At 47.1% G+C, this 19,290-nt stretch overlaps 1 protein-coding gene across 3 annotated transcripts in view; it reads left to right on the forward strand.

Annotated features, from left to right (window-relative positions):
* Positions 1 to 19,290, forward strand: part of FAM171A2 (family with sequence similarity 171 member A2) — a 65,881-nt gene that overhangs the window by 39,409 nt on the left and 7,182 nt on the right. For 2 of the 3 annotated variants that reach the window (XM_084804311.1, XM_084804310.1), the window contains exons 2-7: positions 1,348 to 1,575; positions 5,759 to 5,851; positions 6,997 to 7,155; positions 7,435 to 7,611; positions 8,771 to 8,887; positions 9,997 to 10,123. In XM_084804311.1, the coding sequence (XP_084660437.1) occupies positions 1,348 to 1,575; positions 5,759 to 5,851; positions 6,997 to 7,155; positions 7,435 to 7,611; positions 8,771 to 8,887; positions 9,997 to 10,123 (901 nt within the window). Of the gene's footprint in view, positions 1 to 1,163; positions 1,576 to 5,758; positions 5,852 to 6,996; positions 7,156 to 7,434; positions 7,612 to 8,770; positions 8,888 to 9,996; positions 10,124 to 19,290 lie in introns of all 3 variants that reach the window. The other variant, XM_084804312.1, reaches the window with a different exon arrangement.

Genomic DNA, 19,290 nt, shown 5'->3' on the forward strand with positions numbered 1-19,290 from the left:
AGCACCACCACCAGGCCCGAGGGCAGACTGGTAAGGCTGCCAGGAACCATCAGGTTGGGGGAAGAACCAGAAGAGGGGACAGCTGTAAAGTGTCTAGCCCCTCTTCTCCTCAGCTGGCCTGTTAATCCCCCCACGCCATACCTCCCCCTGCCCGTGACCACAGTTATGGTGGCACCTCCACGACCCCCTGAGTTGCTCCATAGTCCTCCCAGGCACATATTAAAATGTTAGGATATAAAATATACAACAGTGTAAAAGAATTTAAAGATAAAAGAGAACAGCAGCTAAGAAGGAGCAGATAAAATCTACATTTGCCCCTTTCTCCCTGGTCTTTAAAGCTGCTGCCCTCTGCTGCTGCTATTTGCCGCTGGTATCTGTGGCTGCTGGTGTCTCTGGAGAGGCAGGTGGGTGGGTCTTCAGGTGCTGTTCCGTGCGACTCCAAGTGCGACGCTAAGCACGCACTTAGCATTGCACTTGGCACGACGCCGAGGCGCTGCCTCTGGCAGCCCCGCCTTAAGTACCTGTTTGGCAGGGGCAGAAGCAGGCTCAGGGTCCACCTGGTACAGCTGGCTGGTCCTCCTTCCCACAGGCTTCTTCCCTTCTTCAAACCCATGCACAAAATGAGAGAAAACCCCTTCCTTCTCCCAAGTACTCTTCAATTCATGGCAAACTTGAGGGATTTTGTGGTGGGCAACGGTGGCAACAAACTACTAGAGGAGGAGGGATGGCTGCTATTGGCAATTAGGTTTGTGGAGCCCTAATTTTCATACAAAATTACTTGTTGCTTATGAAGACCCACACATACACAGACCATTACTTGATCTTTTGTAGTGTTCCAAAACTTTCACGGTCTAACTGTGCAAAGAGGGAATGTCAGTGTTGAAAATAGGGCAGCTTCAGTGAGGGAAGTGAGCAGTTGGATTGTATGAGAGGAAATATCACATAGGGTCTAGGGAACAATAGGAAGGGCTGTGTGTTAGCAGGAACTATTGAAAGAGGTACTGTGCCGCTGCTGGTTAGCCCAAAACTAAGGTTAGCCAAACACAACAAATAGCCAAGACCCCTAAAGGACATAGACCAAATAGGCTGAAGGAAGTAGAGCATGGAGGACATAGAGGAAGCTGTCCCATATTAATTTTAACTAGCCACATCTTTTGCTGCAGGTCTCTAGCTGAATTGAATTTGGCAACATGAATATCAAGGAAGGCGGGAAGGGGCATTGAGGAAACAGATAAGTTACTTTCAGTTGGGGAAACCTCTGAACCAAGGGGGGCAAGGTTGCTGGGCCAACAGCCATCCTCACATACCCTCCCATGTTCTCTCTCTCTCTCTCTCTCTCTCCTACAGAGGTGTTGATCAAGGTCCAGGTATATGAAAACGGTGACTTGTCCCCACTGCCTCAGGCAGCCGTGGAAGTGTATGGCAACCAGACATCTCTGGCTTCAGGCACCACTGACCATGAGGGTGTTAGCATGCTCCCCATCACCTATCGCCTTGGCACCTGGGTCCTTGTCACGGCCTCCAAGCATGGCTTTGTTACGAACTCTGTTCCTTGGCGTGTCATCAAACTGCCACGTGAGTTGTGGGTGATCATGGGTTGAGGGAGCCTGGGTGGCAGGAAGACCACAGACATGATGGTCCGGTCGTGTGTAATGGTCACTTCATGGAGGGGGTGGGGGAAGCATAAAGGATGCAATCTTTTATCAGGTGTTTTCTACTGTTACAAGAATATCCAAGGAGTATACAATGCTTCAGTAAGTAGAATGAGAGGATCGCTCGTTTCTCCTCAGTAGAATAATATTTTACAAATGTTTTAAACAGTCCTTTCTGGTAGATGATGGCATGACCTGAACATTTTAAATTGGCCAGTCCTCTCAATGTTGCACAGCTAGATTCCACTGAGTGTGCATGAATCTCATATCATGGGTGTATGTGCACACACAGCACTCGACCATATCTTTAAAAATAACACCTTATGCCAAGTACATAACATAAGAATATAAGGAGAGCCCTGTTAGATTTCACCAAAGATCCATCTACTCCAGCATCCACTTGCCACAGTGGCAAACCAGATATTGCTTCACAGCACCTGATATTTGATAGCATGGTGCCTTTGAACTTGGAGATTCCATTTAGCCATTGTGACTAGTATCTGTTGATGGACTTACCCTCCGTGAACTTGTCTAATCACAGTCTAAATCCATCTAAGCTAGTAAGAACACAAAACACAGAGAGTAATATAGCAGGTATTATTTTTCCTGTTGTTCATCTCAGGAAAAGGTTTCAGTGCTATGTAACTGATGGTCAAGTGGCTTGCCCAGGAACAGGGGCCCTGCTTGATCAGATAGTTGGAGATCCACAGAGTAATAGCTGGTTGCCTGGCTTGCAATTTGTGTGGGGAATGTTGTTGCCTCTGTGCCTGTTGGAGGGCTGCTTGTGGAAAGCCAGGGGAGAAACAAGGCTAGGTGCAAACAGTGGTCTGTAACTGCAGTTGCTAAGTGCTTCGCCTCAATACTCAGTAGGTATTAATGAGTGAAGAGTGAGTGATAGAGAATGGTGTCACCTCAGCACTCTCCCTGTGCCCTTCCCTCACCCCTCCCTTGACGATGCTTGTGCTGTGTGCAGCTGAGGCTCCCCCTACTTAGGGAGGGACTACAGTGCCTGGCTGTGACCATACTTACTCCGGCGTACAGGAGGTTACAAAGGGACTCCTGTGTGCAGAGTATTTTGCTCAAAGCCATGTGGCCAACTGTGATCTGCAAAAGCAGAAGGGACTGCGACCGCATGGCCAGTAGTGGGAATGGTGGGAATGGAGTACGGCGTGCTGTACCAGGGAGGTGTCTGTGCTCCCCAGTATGCCATTCCTACCCCCTCTCCCTGATACTCACTGCTGCAGGGAGTATTGCCTAAAGTGGCTCACTGGGGTGTTTGGCATGTGCAAGTGACATACTTCTAAGAGTTCTTGGAGGAGAAGTGTTAACAATCTGCTCTTCCTACTTTGTTTTCAGCTTTTGGCTCTTTGTGCAAAATGCTCCTTTTTTGTACCAAGTGCCCTTCACCATTCATCTGTTTATTATTTATTTATTGCATTTATGATCCTTTCTACATGAGGCATTTATTGTGTGCTTATGATTCCTGACAAAATGTGGTCCACTGGAGAAGGAAATGGCAACCCACTCCAGTATTCTTGCCAAGAAAACCCCATGGAACGTATCACAAGGCTAAAAGATATGACGCCGGAAGATGAGCCCCTCAGGTCGGAAGGTGTCCAATATGCTACTGGGGAAGAGCAGAGGGTATTTCCAAGTAGCGCCAGAAAGAGTGAAGCGGCTGGGCCAAACCCGAAAGGACACTCGGCTGTGGATATGTCTGGTGGTGAAAAGAAAATCCGATGCTGTAAAGATGAATATGAACTTGAGCACGCTCCGGGAGAGAGCGCAGGACAGGAAGGCCTGGCGTGCTATGGTCCATGGGGTCACGAAGAGTTGGACACGACTGAACAACAACAACAACAACATATGATTCCTGAAACTAATGGTAGTTTGCAGGTGCTTTACATGACGTCGATACTCGCCAGGGCCTCTCTCATCGTTTGTAACCATTTTAGCATTTTTTTTCTAATGAGGAAAGTCTGGTATATCCTTGGATGGCAGCATGGAATCCTAGTGTATTTGCACAATTCTGCTATACCACAGCACCACCTAGTGATAGTGTAATGAACATATAGAAAGGCAGAGAAATAAAACCGCTGGGAAAAAACTCGTGTAAAGGAGCAAATCTTAATCCCACAAAGAATCCAGAAGGAGAAGCCTTTTTTGCCTGCTTAATGTTACACTGGTACAAGGGCTGGGAGAGGTGTCAGAAGGAGCTGGCTGAATTGTAAGCTGTCTCCCAGAGATTGCTTTGGGAGGTGGTGGTTCTTCTTCACTGGAAGTATTTAAACAGAGATTGCGCTACAGGGTACAGTTGCACCTTGCAGTGCAGAGCTTGCACTGAGCAGGGGATTGGACTAGACAATCTTTGAGGTCCCATCTGACTCTGAGTCCATGTCCACAACACTGTCCATTTTTGGCTTCTCCACCAGTGGGGTTGCAGTGGGAATAAACTGTAGCATTACACCAGTGTACATCTGTTTATGTGGCTCCACTGGGAACACTATGCTGGCAGATCTCCAAGACACACCAGTGGAAGTGGATGAGATTAAATCCTAGAGCACTCTAGCCAGTGTAGTTGGAATGTAGGATTGTGGTGTCAGATCTGTGATCCCTTGGTATTATGGTGAGCATAGACCCTGCACCTAGGAGCCAGCCATTATGTCTCCCCCATTAAGTCTCCCCATCCCAGGGTTAATCTGAATGAGTTTACTAACTCATAGTCTCGTAACTTGTTTTCAGGGTCAGGACTTGGCCCTGGACTATGGAAAAACAATAAACAGAGCATGCTTCTGAACAGGAATGTACTGGGATAAATGAGCGAAGACATATGGGGCGAGGCCACAGAGGACTTTGAATGTAATAACAAGGAGCTTGTGCTGGATCTGGGAACACTCAGGAAGCCAGTGTGGAGGTTTAAAATGGGGTGCCATGTGGTCTGAGTGACAAGACAGATGATTGATCTTGGCAGCAGAATGCTGCATAAAAGTGATGGGAGCAAGGTGAGATAATAGAAGGCCGGAGAAAAGAGGGCCAAAGAGAGAGGTTGAAGAAAAAGCGATGGATTTGTGCCTGTTCAACAGGTTTGGTGGTAAAGAGTGGAGAGCTTGGGCAGAAAGATGAGAAGCCCGATCTTGGACATATGAGATTACGATGAAGCATCCAAGTGCTTCAGACAAGCAGTTGGAAATGCAGGATGGGATGGAGGGGGGAAACTGGTCTAGGGTGGGTGTCATCAGTGGCACTGAAGGCCATAGGAGATAGTGGCCGTGTTCACACAGAACTATAAGCCAGAATTCTGGAGAAGCCTGGGTTATTGTGAATGAGCTGCAGGATGGTGCATGCAGCCTGTTCACTCCCATTTGGCTCCTCTCATTAGTACGAGGACTAAATTTGCCAGGAAGTGAAACCTTGGTGTGCGGTCCAAACCAGGTATCCTGGAATGTCACTGCCTTTACAAGCCAGGATTTATAAACTAAGAACAAACCTTGGTTTGCAATCCTGGCTTGTAAAGGGATGGTTTCGATGATACAGTAAACTTTCAATGTTTGGGTAATTTAGCAGCTTGCTCTAGTGGGTGTCAAGTGGGCTGCATGGACCAGCATGTAACTCATTCACAATAAGCCAGGATTCTCCTGGCCACCCTGTATTTTATATGGGAAGGTGGGATATAAATGTAATTAACAAACTAGTTATGTCCAATGCTTTACCTCTGGAAGCAACTGCACCTAGAGACAGGAGTATTAAGCAGACAGAAAATGAAAGCAAACAAGCAGTTCTAGACTGTGGATTGCCTGTGGTACAATTGGAAACTCAGTTTGGGTTCCAAACCAAGTTAGTGCAAACCATAGTTTGCCATGATGTTGTAATTGAGCCACTATAAAAGATGAGAGGACCACAATCCAGAGCAACATGCACATCCAGATTTTTCTTCAAACGTTATTTCCATCAGCTCTTCCACTCCAGAGAACCCCCAGATTTCTGGGGCGCCTTAGGAGCTGTTACTCCAAAGGCAGGCTGTGTCCTGAATATAACACAACACTTCCTGCTGGGGAGAGAAGGGCTTCAAATAACCTGACTCTCTTTTTCCTAATTTCCTCTTGCAGTGTATGCCTCTGTCAGTCTCTATCTGCTCCCAGAGCGTCCTGCAACACTAATCCTTTATGATGACCTGGTACAGATCCTTCTTGGTTCTCCAGGTAGGTGCCAAAGTCCAACTGACAGACAGTAGAGGACATGTGGCTGGCACCTAGGGGCTGGAGACTCCTGTCTCTGGGAATGGGGGCCCCACACAATTGCTGGGAGAGATGGGCCCTGTTTGAGGTTGCAGAATGCCTTGCTGCATCTCCTCACGCTGCCCTGTGTCCACGCTGCTGGCAAGTGGCGATCAAGGGTAACAAAGGATAATGGTGAAGTCCGTTTGCTCTCCACAAGCTCTGTACCTCCTCAAAGGCCTGCAGCAGCCAGTGCAGGGTAAAAAGCCATCTGCATCAAAGTGCATTGTGTCTATTTGTTGTGGCATCTGGGATAGCCATCTTCAGGACAGGGGAGTTATTGAACTGGGCCAGGTGATGGGAGGAGGGAACTAAGTAGGTCAGTGTTCTGGGCCTTTGCTAGAGCCATAAGCAAATGAGCTAAAGGGTGGCCCTGGGTGAGGTCTAATTTGTACAGGAGTCCACAGGACTAAAATTGATTACTATGCTGGAAAGTCGTGGATGCCCTTGGTTTTTGGCTTGGTGGGAGATGATCAGTGTCCTCTGCTCCAGTGGATTAGTGGGCAAATGTGGGAGGTGCCTCCATAAACTGGGCAAATGAGGGAAATCAACCTCATTCTGCTGGTTTTGCATAATTTCTTGTATTTTTATCCATGGGAAGAAACGAAGCAGGGTACTGGAGGTTCCTTTCTTTATTATAGTAAATTCTTGTGTGGCCACCTCTAGCTTCATCCATATACTTTCAAGTCCATGCGTGTAGATTTAAAGGCTGAAAACTCAGATTCTCGGGATACTGAATTCTGTATCCAGTGCTGAATCCCACCCTTTTGGGTGAATTCAAGGAGTCCTGATATTCCACCAGTTTGGTGCCAGGACTCAAGCCCTTTTGAGAGCCAAAGCCTTTTACTGGGAGCTCTACAGACCACATTTGAATATGGTTACTGAGTGTTAAGCACATGCACATCCTCAGAATGCTTTACTGTATTAAGGCATCACATACTGAAGGGCTGAGGCCCAGCATTGAAAGTGGAATCTGAGACTTAAAGCTGCTGGTGGGATCAGGCTGAACCTATGGCCTTCTTTGCATACTGTCGAATCGTTTCAGCAAGTGAAACTGTTGATCATTGCAGGAGCTAAGAGCCAGCCATGGGCACAGTTCCAGCGCAAATCTGCCCGCCTGCCTCGCAGCTCCACCTACAGCCAACTCTCCGCCTCTCTGACTGCTGCCAGCAGTGGGCCAGACATGAGGGGCTTTCCGTCCTTCATCGGGGCTGAAAGCAGTGGCAACGGTAAGGGGCAAAAAATAGTTTGGGTGGAAAATAATCAGGATGGGATATAGGGTTGGTGAGGGTAGGGAACCAGAGCTGACCCTCTCACACAGGTTGATATGGTCTGCCTCAGGGAGCAGGGGGCATCAAATGGATATTTAATTAGTAACTTCAGATAGTTACTGTAGTAAGTAGTGGGGTACCTTTAGGTTTCCTCTCTCAAGCACCAAGACATCCTGAGTTTCTGGGCATTTTTGGAGGTGGGAGCGGCCCTTTTCCTAACCCTTTGTCTCCCCACAGCCAGTAACACGTGGTTAGAGCTCGTGCCTGTTGTTGCAGTCAGCATTCACCTCTTCACTGGTAATGGGACGGAAGTCCAGCTCTCAGGCTCTGTCCACCTCTCTATCCCACTGCCGCCCGACTCTGCCGCTGCAGCAACCAACAGCGTGCCAGCCTGGCGCTTTGACCTCAAGAGTGGTGAGCAACTGGGGTTCTTATGCATCTGCTAATATATTTTGACTGTCCCCACTCAGCCATGGAAGCTCACTGGGTGACTTTGGGCCAGTCACAGACTCAGCCCAACCTACCTCACAGGGTTGTTGTTGTGAGGATAAAATGGAGAGGAAGAGGATAATGTAAGCCACCTGGGGTTACTTGCAAGAGGAAAAAAAGCGGGATATAAATGCAATAAATAAATACATTCTATAATTACAGGGATACAAGGCAAAGAGTGATATTGCTTTCTTTGGAAAATGCCATTCACGTATAAACAGGGGCATTTGGGAGGTGGCACAATGACCATTTTTCAGACCCCAAGCATCTCTTTCACCTATGGATCCAGGTGCTGTGCAGGGCCCCAAAACCACCTTATAAAAGTGGCTTATAGAAGTCCATTAGTAAGACTCCCAGGCCAAGCAAGAACCATGCCATGTCTGTAAATGGAAACCTAGCGTGGAGGGACTCTGCTCCCAGGAGTGGGTTCTTGCTGTTGGTGAAAGTGTTTTGAGTTGGCTGCTGTATTTCTGATTCAACTCTTGATTCTCTCACATCAGCCTAACCCTAACGTAACCCTAGTGCTTTCCAGTTTAGGAGTACTACTCATCATTCATAGCTGAAAGGTGTGGGAATATATTATTATTTCTACAGTGCCATATACAACACCATGTGCACCACAGCTGCTTGTTCTGGTCTGTCTGTGTCCTGGCTCACCCATGAGAGTGAGTAGCATAAGTGAACTGTTCTGTCAAACATCTGTTGCTGTTCACGCTGCGGTAGACAGGGTTAATAAAGATCTCCAGCCTGTCACAACTTGGGAGAAAGGTGCTGAAGTGACTGACTGAGGTGGGGTCCTTAGGATCAGGAGCTATTCTGGGGATGACATTGTGCCCCTAAGTTGCCAGTTTCCTTTCCCTACTGTGAGTTTCTCATGCACAACAAAACCATGTGAGGCAGGGCCATGATCAGAGCTGCTTACTACGTGGGTGCTGTCTGCAGCGTAGCTGCTCTCTCCTGTGATCTGGATTGTGCAGGTTTTGGGGGGAGGGCTGGAGAGTGACTGTTCTTCCTTTTGGGGCAGGGGGCTGGTTCAGACTGTCTTTTTGGTTATGTCTGATTCAGTAGTTCCCTTTTCTCTCAGGCATGTGGATCCGGAATGGAACCGGACTCATCCGCAAGGAAGGGAACCAGCTTTACTGGACATTCGTCTCTCCACAACTGGGCTATTGGGTAGCTGCCATGCTGTCTCCAACAACAGGTAAGATTACCATGGCCAAAGCCCTTTCTGAGGGATCATCAAGAACAGTGTTAGCAGATCTCTGTGTTAGCAAAAGTATGCTTTCTCTGTATTGTGTGGATTATGGCTTCCTGAGAACTGAGTGCCTCTGAGCATTTGTGGAGTGCTTTCCTTATAACTGCTGAGTAATCACAGCCAGTTTATGCTGTAAAATACTATTTTTAAAATCTGGATTAAAAGGAAAGGCTTCCAGGGAGAGCCCAAATTAATATGGGGAATAAAACCCTCTATGCTTAAATTTGCTTGTAAAATTTTGAATTTATATTCTACTGATTTGAACTTTGAAAGTATTATTTGATGTTTTAATAAAGTGTAAACTACGTGCAGAGTACTTAGCAAATTAGTAAATTTTGCATTATTGCTTTACAGTTATTAGCATGTCTTAAATTTTAGTTTTTAAAGAGCTCCCTCATAATTGAAATATGAAAATGTTAGGTTGGACGTTTTAAAAATACATTAGCCACAGACTGGCTGGCTTGGTGCTTGGTGTGGGGGGCTGCCATCCCCAGAACCTGAACATAGGCAGTATATAGTGTGCCCTTTAAGGGTCCCCGAAGAGGACAGTGACCCTGAACCATGCACAGAGTGCCTCTTCCTCTTCCCTTAGGAGCTGTAACCAGCCACGCAATCTCAGCCAGGAATGGGGAGAAGGGCATCTGTGTCAGAGACTTCAAAGTTAGACTACTGTAATGCACACTATGTGGGGCTGCCTTTGATGGAATGCTCTCTCAAAGAGAACACATACACTTCATTATTAATTTGGTGCCAAGCAAAGATCTTTTTATTTTCCTGACCTTTTAAATCTTTTATGAGCTTTGTTACTGCTTTATGCTGCTTCAGTTTTTGATGCCTTATTAGTTGATTACAGTCATTTATAGTTATTATAGCTGATTTGTTTATTGAGTTTTATTGTAAACTGCATTGAGCATTTTATCAAAAGGCAGTATATAATACTCATAATAAATACATACATACATACACAGAGCTTTCTGCCGTGGGCAGAACTCGGGGGGCAGGCGGGGGAAGCAGTGTCCAGAACTGTCTTGTCCTAAGAGCTGCCTTTTTTACAGGGCTGGCAAGTGCAGGAGCAGGCATAAAAGACATTGCCACCTACCACACCATCTTCCTGCTCACCATCCTGGGTGCCCTGGCATTGCTGGTCCTCATTCTGCTCTGCCTGCTTATCTACTACTGCAGGTGAGTGCCGCTGGTTTCTCTCTTCTCTTCTCTCCTCACCTCCTGCTTCCAACTCCAGTCCTGAAACAAAAACCTTCTTCAATCACACTTTTATTTTTCTAAAACTCACTCTCACCACCTTTCTGAAGGCATATTTATTGTATTTTTACTTTTATTTCATCTGGGTATTAGGTGCTTTACATGGATACTTGTCACTGGAATGGTTAAAGAATTGGTCTTGAAACCAGGAGACTTGAGTTCAAGTCCCATCTTTGCCACAGTGTCAGTTTTAACCTCCTTTCTTCATCAGTAAGATGGGAATAATGGAACCTTTCTTCCTAGTATTATTTGTGGGAAGTGAAGGAATCACACTTTGAAAAATTAAGCACTTCTTCAAATGATCAGTTGTAACAGGTTCTGGGCATAAGGGAAGGCAGCTGAGCTGAGGGTTGCAGGAAGAGCCTCTGGAATCTGACAGCTGTTGCAAGCAGTTTTACATCAGTCATTGCAGAATGTCAGGCAGGCTTTGTGGTTGATTTAGTCATGGATCAGTTCCCTCACCCTCTGTCACCAATGCCATGCCCCGGCGAACAGAACTGTGTAATAAAGACGACAGTGCCCTTGAGCATGTAGAGGTGTCCTCTCCTGTATCTTCTGGAGGGCATTCCACAACCTTTGGTTCAATATGCTCCTCCCTCTGGTTCAATAGGCAGAGGGGTTACCCTACCCTTCGTGGCTGGTCCTGGTGAAGCAGAGTTTTTCCTGAGCTCCAACAAGCTCAGTAGTTCCGCTTTTGAAAAGGGCCTAATTTTTTCCTTTCTTCCATCTTCTTCTCTTTTCTTTTCGCCTATACCCTGGCCAGCACAGGTCCACAGCTCTCAAGAGCAAGAAAAAGAGGTGGCGGTGCCATTCCAGAGCTAGAACCGCCCATAAAAAGAATAAAAGGGGCTGCAGATCCCTCTCTTCTAGCTCCTCTTCTTGTAACTCCTCTTGAGAGACCTTCAAACTCTTTGGTAGGGCATCCCAGTTCGCATGGGTCACCCCTGCTCTTAGACTTCAGGCAGTGGCAGGGGAGTCCAGAAGGAAAAACCAGGAAATGTAGCCAGTGCCTCTTGGGGGCTCCTAGCTTCTCTGTCTCAGGGCCATAAATGCAAGATGGACTCTAAATGACGGGCTGATCCCACCCAAGGCTGTCACCAGAGAGGCCAGAGGTATCTGTGAGCTCAGGCATTAGGGAGGATGGGCAGCTGTCAGAAGAGGACATAGGCAGCCCCAGCTGACCAGATCCATCTCTTCCCCCTGAAGCTATAAACCCACCTTACTTCCTAAGGCTATTCATACTCTGAAACTGGAGGAGGTCCACACCCAGTACTACTGAGTCTCCATCCAAAGGGGTCAAAACAGTAATCCCCCCAGGCACCTCCTAAGTCCCTTGTGGTTCCCTTCCCAGAGTTCATGGATAGGGTTCCAGAGATGGTGAGGGGGGAGGGCCCAAAGATCCCTGTGATAAGAGGATCGAGGTGGTCCTGAGGCAATGGTTTGAGGCCTCTGTCACAGCCTTTAGAGCCTTGATCACTAATTCAATTTTTGCTAAGTCAGTTTACCTCTGGTCAGAGTAGCTGGCAGGGATGAAAGAGGTGTCTAAGCCCATGAAAGATGGACTTTGTAAGAAAGCCTACTCAGAAGCACTCATGCCAGATTCCTGTTTGGATGTGATCCAACTGAAGCCACAGGCCATGGGCACAGATGTCATGGCCAGGAAAAATGTACAGATTAGATCGTGGGAAGTAGAACCCTGTCCACAGGCTGGGACATGCTGGTGGGCTATACCTTTTCAAGCACCAAGATGTTTGGTGAGTCTCTGGATCTGGTCCTTATTTAAACCAAGAAGAACAAGAAGACTTTGCCTACCTCCCAGAAGGAGGAGCGGAAGCCCAAGATGTGGCTGTCCTTCCAGTTACCCTCCTTCTGTTTCAAATACAGATCATCAGATCATCATCATCATATTCACAAGCTGAATATGAGCCAACAATGTGATGTGGCTGCAAAAAAGGCAAATGCTATTTTGGGCTGCATTCATAGAAGCATCGCTTTCAAATCCCGGGAAGTACTAGTTCCCCTCTACTCAGCACTGGTTAGGCCTCATCTGGAGTACTGTGTCCAGTTCTGGGCACCACACTTTCAGAAGGATGCAGACAAACTGGAGAGGGTTCAGAAGAGGGCAACAAAGATGATCAGGGGACTGGAAACAAAGCCCTATGAAGAGAGACTGAAAGAACTGGGCATGTTGAGCCTTGAGAAGACTGAGGGGAGATATGATAGCACTCTTCAAGTATTTGAAAGGTTGTCACAGAGAGGAAGGCCAGGATCTCTTCTTGATCATCCCAGAGTGCAGGACACGGAATAATGGGCTCAAGTTCCAGGAAGCCAGATTCCGGCTGAACATCAGAAAAAACTTCCTGACTGTAAGAGCAATACGACAATGGAACCAATTACCTGGGGAGGTGGTGGGCTCTCCCACACTGGAGGCCTTCAAGATGAGGCTGGACAGCCATTTGTCAGGGATGCTCTGACTTGGATTCCTGCATTGAGCAGGGGGTTGGACTCGACGGCCTTGTAGGCCCCTTCCAACCCTACTATTCTATGATTCTATGAAGGATATAACTTGAAGTGGCCTCACTCTAATGGGACTGGCCAGGAATCCAGCCCATTTACTCCCAGCTCTGCTTCATTCTCGAGCCTCAGCAAAGGCCTGAAGAAACCTCCTTCCTCCTGATGCCAGCATTCTGTGCATGTGAATAGGGGGATGTGAAGGATTGTTGGTTTCACCCCAACAACCCTGCAAGGTAGCACAGGCCCAATTTGGCCACAAATTTCCCCAAAGTAACCCAGTAGCTCCCACCCAGGCCAATAGGCACTGTATTTAGCACTGAAGTTATTCAGATAGACCACACAAACTGAAGGTTGGATAAAAGTTTATTAAAAAGGGAAAGGGCAAAGAGAAAGGAATAGGGGAGAGGTGGTAGGTTGTACAGGAAATTACAAGCAAAGTCAAACAAGTACAAAAGTCTAAGCAAAACCAGAAACGCCAAACCTCAAGGCGCACTCCCAAGAGTAAAACAATAAAGCTAGCTAGTCTATCCTATACATACCAAAGTATGGGCCTCTCAGGATAGTCATCGACCAGCAGCACACCCTAGTACTGTCAGGGCCAGAAGAGACACCCGCTCCTTCCTTGGCTCTCTCTTTATTGCCTAGCCCTAGCAACTCCAGGCAGATTTGGAGCACCCAATCCAAACTCAGTCCCACGTCACCCCACCCCACCCTCCCAAGGAGGTTGCATCTTCCCACCAGGCATGGCTGTTATCACTTTCCCAATTAGGCAGAGCAACCCCTGGCCTTGAGCTGCCAGGCTGAAAAATGGCCATAACTCATCAACCTCCAGGTGGCTGCTGTATACGCAACTGCCCCAATGGCCCTCAAAATTCTTACTCAGTTAACCCATTCTTGACAGGGGACATCTCACTTACACAGTTGTCTGGGCCAGGGCCATCTTGGGCGCCTGAGCTATGCCCTGCAGTTCACCAGACTGCCTAGGAACAAGTTAATTGTCTCCCCAAGATATCCAAAACCCCATTAAAACAGGGATGAGCAACATGTGGCCTCCATACTCCTCACCCCGGCCTATTTTGCATCCTCATGCTGTTGCACTGCCAAAATTTGTGACAAACTGCAGCAGCAGCAGCAGCAAAAAGTGACTATTTTAAAGCAAAATAGCCTCCCTTTTGCTGCCACTGCAGTTTGCCACCAAATTTTAACCACTGTTCCCTTTGAAATAGGGAGCTATTTTGAAACTTTTCTTTCTGCTGCCACCACGCTGCCAAATTTCAGCAGCAAATTTGGCAGTTGGGCAGGGGTGTGGCCCCCAGTGGGGTCTGGGAGGGGCAGTGTGCCCCCCCAGTCCTTGGAAGTTGCCCATCCCTGAGTAATAACAGCGAGCTATGTTGGAAAAGATACAACATCTAATGGAGATTGGGGTGATAGAGCCTGTTCCCTGGGACTAGAGGTGCACTGGGATTTATTCCATTCCTTTCATAGTGCCCAAAAAGAACAGCAAGGTGAGGGTCGTCCTGGACTTGAAATGGCTCAACAAATTTCTCTTGCACAGGCTTTTCAAGATGGAGACTCTCTGGTCCATTTTGGCTGCCATGTCAGAGCAGGATTTCATAGCATCTCTGGACCTTTTGGAAGCATACCTCCGAAATTTCCAATCAAACCCAGCCACAGGTTCTTTTACCACAAAATGCACTTTTGATGTTCAGTCTGACATCAGCTCCCCAGGTATTCACCACATGCCTGGTAGCCTTGGTGGCTCACCTCAGGCTGAGGGGCATTTTTGTCATCATGATGGATGCCAGTCTGCTGGGATGGGAAGCCCACCAGGGGGACTTTGTCATGCAAGGGCTATAGGCACTGCAAGAAAATTGGATGAGCATCCATCTGCTAGAACTGAGGACAATCAAACTGGCACTCTGTTTCTTTGAAGGCCAGATTTGGAACAATCATGTCCTCATAAGAACAGATGTGTTCGCAAAAGTGTACATCAACAAGCAGGGCAGCACAAAATCAGGAAGACTCAACAAAGGCTATCAAGATACTGAGCTGGGCCGAGAGGAATCTGTTCTCCATCTGGCCAGGGCAGACAACAGGATGGCTGAGCCATGAGAGAGTCCTGGTGTTGAAATGGAAGGCTGCACCCGCAGTTTTTCAGGCAAAAAGTGGTGTGCTTTAGCTGCCCATCAGTGGATCTGTTTGTAGCACTGGAGAATGTCTAAATTGACAGATTCTGGTCCTGACACCTATCTCCAAGGACAACAGGTGTAATGCTCTGTCGTGTCCATGGCCCGGAGGGTTGATGTATGCATTCCCTCCCTTTCCCGTAGTCCCATGAACTCTACAACAGGTTCAGTGGTTGTCAGCAAAGGTGTTCCTTCTTTGTGGTCTCTGTGAGGAGCCCCATTTGGGAAACTTCTATAGCTGAGGAACTTTTGGGGGAATGCTCTCCCAGCATGTCGCTAGCAGGTTTCTTCCTATTCCCTCAGTTCTCTTTCGGCCACCATTGTGGTACTTGCTGGGAACTCTTTGTTTAGTGAGCTATTAGTATGAATTGCTGAGGTTTTATCCCTTCTTTCCTTTTCTCCTATTGTCATTTTTATCTGTTATCTTTGTCATTTATGGCTCTATGGGCACCTTTCGTACTATGAAGAGTAAGCAAACAAACAGAATTGGTAAAGACCATCAAGAGAAGAAAGTTACAATACCTTGGTCATATTATCCGAGGCGAAAAATACGCTATACTCCAACTTACTATACAAAGGAAAATGGACAGGAAAAGATCAATAGGAAGAAGATGAACATCATGGCTAAAGAATTTGAGGGAATGGTACAGCTGTACTTCTGTACAGCTATCCAGAGCAGTAACGTCAAAAGCAAAAATAGCTGTAATGATAGCTAACCTCCGATAGGAGATGGCAGCTTAAGAAGAAGAAGAAGGTCACCTTTCTGCAAGTGTGTCCACTGTGGAAGTGAACTGCCACCCACAGATGAGATGGCCATTCCCTTTGTCTTCCTGCCTTGGGGAAAGACGTGAGGTTGACATGTGTGTGTACTGCCACGCCTTTGCAAAGCAAGCTGGGTGCCAGAGGTCTGACAGACATCCTCCTTCCACTGCCTCGAGGCACTTGAGGCGGTGGAAGTGCTGAAGGACCCTGTGGCGCAGACTTCAGCTACCCTTCGGAGTGACCACCAAGACCTTCATCTTTGCCATCACCTGTGAAGTGTGAGGTCTGCTTCATCCCCAGTCAGACTCTACCTATGGTCAGAATTAAACCACTCAAAACTGGGTGGTCAATTTGCCACTGTGACCCACCCAGACCTGGGTGGTCACCAATCCAACGTGACCCACCCACACCTGAGTGGTCATTGACACTTTCCTTGGCAAAAAAGTTGTCTAAAAAAGGCCAGGGCTCCAAAATCATCTTCTAAGCCTAAGAAGAAGAAAAAGAAGGGTTCCAAGAAGGTAGTAGAAGTGGTACTGGGCCAATCTGTATCGACCCCTTCGATACAAGTCTCCGCTCCACCACCGTTGCTAAATTAACCAATACAGCTGACATTGACTGCTACAGTACTGATGCAAGGCCCAGTTCTGATACTGTTGACATCAGAGGGTGAGATCAGAGACACCTCTCTGGCACTGACACTGTCTCGGCCTATTGTTGATTGTCAGAACCAATCTCAATTCAGGCAGTGCTCACCGCATCATGCTGGGTTGCTAGGCTTGATGTTCTCCAGCTATTTGATATGGAGGGACCATGCCCTTAGATTTTACAAATGACCCAGGTATCGGGCCAGATCGCTGTTGTTCGACTGGGACAGGCAGTCCAACTGGGATGTCCCTCACAATAGAAGATCCCAGGAGTGAGTACTGTTACCTTTGCCCAGATTATTTTAGGGATGACCCTTGTTAATACCAGCCTGCCCCCTTTGGCCACCGTCTCCAGACCTCATGACTGACTACCCTTTCTTATCCCCACCACCTGAACCTTTGCCGTGACGGTTGCCTGGAGCAATTAAGCTGGCACAGTTGGCCCCTCCAGCCTTGACCACAATACTGGTCAAGTAACAAAGTGCACTGAGTCAACTGCCCCCGATACGGTGATCTTTGATCCATCCTGCTTTCGTAGAGATCAGAAATCAGTCCCACATTAATTTCCCATAGAAATCTCAATGGTTCATAATACAAGGGAAGGTCAAGGGTCACAATAAAGCCACAATAAAGATAACATTGCAGGCAATTCAAAACATGGTTCAGAAACAAGTAACAAACTAGAATACACACACCCAGAGGCAGTGATCAGTCCAATAATAGAGTCTTCATCAGAATCTCCATGGGATGTGTGTCTAGACAGACCAAAAAGATCAAGGGACATGATAAATCCAAGCTAGAGAGAATGAGGGTACCAGGCAGTAGAGACATTCCCTTTCAAGGCCTTTCCGGTCCATGCTTTCAGGCAGAATAAATCTAGGATTCAAGATAACAGCAGGTAGGTGGTAGTCCTGAGCAGCAGAGCTGTTCCCGCTTGGGGTCTCTACTACACTAGATCCCAGGCAGGATAAAAACCAGGTTTATTGATGATCTCAGGCACTAAAGAAACATTAAGTCCAAACAAAAAAGTAGTCCAGGCAACAGAGACATTGCTTCTAGGATTATATTCCATGGCAAGTTCTTAACAATACATGGTTCAAAGAATCCAGTGCTTCTGAGTGGCTCAAATGGCGGTAAGTCCAAACAGCAAGGATTTTGGGCAATAAAGACAAGAATGGTCCTAGCAAAGCGCCATAGCCTTCGTATCTGCTTAAATGCAGGTGTAGGGGCCGCAAGAGACCTTCTTCTTGACCAATCTAACTGACAGGAGATTCTGGCTGGTAAGCCAGCATTACATTAAAGAAGGCATTACTCTGCTCTCCATAGACCCTCCAGAGAAAACTCACTGGAAAAGACCCTGATGCTGGGAAAGATTGAAGGCAAAAGGAGAAGGAGAAGCACAGGCTGAGATGGCTAGATAGCATCACCGATGCAATGAATATGAACTTGAGCACACTCCGGGAGAGAGCGCAGGACAAGAAGGCCTGGCGTGCTAAGGTCCATGGGGTCACGAAGAGTCGGACACGACTGAACGAATGCACAACAACTCCATAGACACTTCTGTTCCAAGGAACGAGTTGGAAACCTCTTTCTCCTTTACTGAATCTTCCCCACTCTGTCTGATTCCCACAGAGAGGCTATCAACTTCTTTAGCCATAGGCATGTCATTCAAGGTCGAACTTTACAGCTGGCCAGGAGTGATTCAACTCCCCTCCCTGCAGAAGGCAGACAGAGGGATGCCCCCACCATTCTGACATTCCACAGCCAGAGCATGTTCAACCAGCCACCCTTCCTCGGCCTGCCATCAGATGAGAAACCAGGCCAAGCTAAACTCTCTCAGGCCCCAGGCTTTCTATGACTGAATTGGATCTTTAAACTATCCCAGACCACTTCTGAATTAGATTCTGACTTTAGAATTATAGGGCCCATAGTAGTGCTTGGGCCAACCCCAACAGGAGAGAACTATGATTCAGGAACCAGGTCAGCCACTAATTTTTAACGGGCCATATCTTGAATTGAGCAATTCAATTCAATTGCTCAAAGGGCCATTAAAGGGCCATTAGCAGTGACTTCACCCACAAGAGCTGAGAGACAGGCAAAGGACTCTAATCCTTTTAATGGGCAGCAGCAGATGTTTTGGCAGAGCCTTCTGTGAACCTTGGCTGCTCACTCACACTTGCATATACCTTTGTTGACCAACTCCAGGAGTGAGCAGCTCAGATGCATTAGGGAGAACTATGTCAAATTTTCTGTTACTATCTCACCAAGTTGGACACACTTAATGTCCTTTGCCTGTGTCCTTGTTCCCAGTAAGGGGCACCCAGTACACCAAGGTGCTTTCAGCCATCTCTCTGCCTCATTCAAAAAGCTGATGTCTTGCCATCCACTGACTTTAGCCCCCTCCCCTTAGCTGGGGGTGGGTGGGGAGGATTCTAGAGGCCTCTCTCACTCCAAACAGAGAAGAAAGATTCCCAGCTATTTCCTGGGCTATTATTTGTTCTATTTATTAAATGTATATACCACCCAAGTGGCAGATGCCCTCCGTGCAATTTACAATCATTAAAAAAGTAACACCCCAAAACAGCAATAAAATAACCCAAACAATAAATACAATCATGAAGATACCAAAATATTCAAATATTAAAACATTTAAAATGTTAAAAATATTAAAGAGCCAGTTTAATAATCAGAGCACCGGATTAGAAATTAAATTCCTGCTGGAAGAGGAAGATCTTAAACGTGTGTCTAAGCAAATGCAGTGAAGACATCAGGAGGATGTCCCTGGGAAGGGCATTCCATGGTCAGGGAGACACCACAGGGAAGGCTCTTGGCAGTGGCACCCAGTGAAGAGAAGAACCTCCAAAGATGATCATGGCAGTTGGGCAGGAACGTATGGGAGAACTTGTCCAAAGCCATTTTGGGCTTTAAAAGTCAGCACCAGAACTTTGAATTAGGGCCAGAAACTGACGGATAACCAGTGCAA

The sequence above is a fragment of the Heloderma suspectum genome, chromosome 6 (assembly GCF_057233095.1).
Source record: "Heloderma suspectum isolate Gila_16-S chromosome 6, 16-S_ref, whole genome shotgun sequence".
NCBI classification, from domain to species: domain Eukaryota; kingdom Metazoa; phylum Chordata; class Lepidosauria; order Squamata; family Helodermatidae; genus Heloderma; species Heloderma suspectum.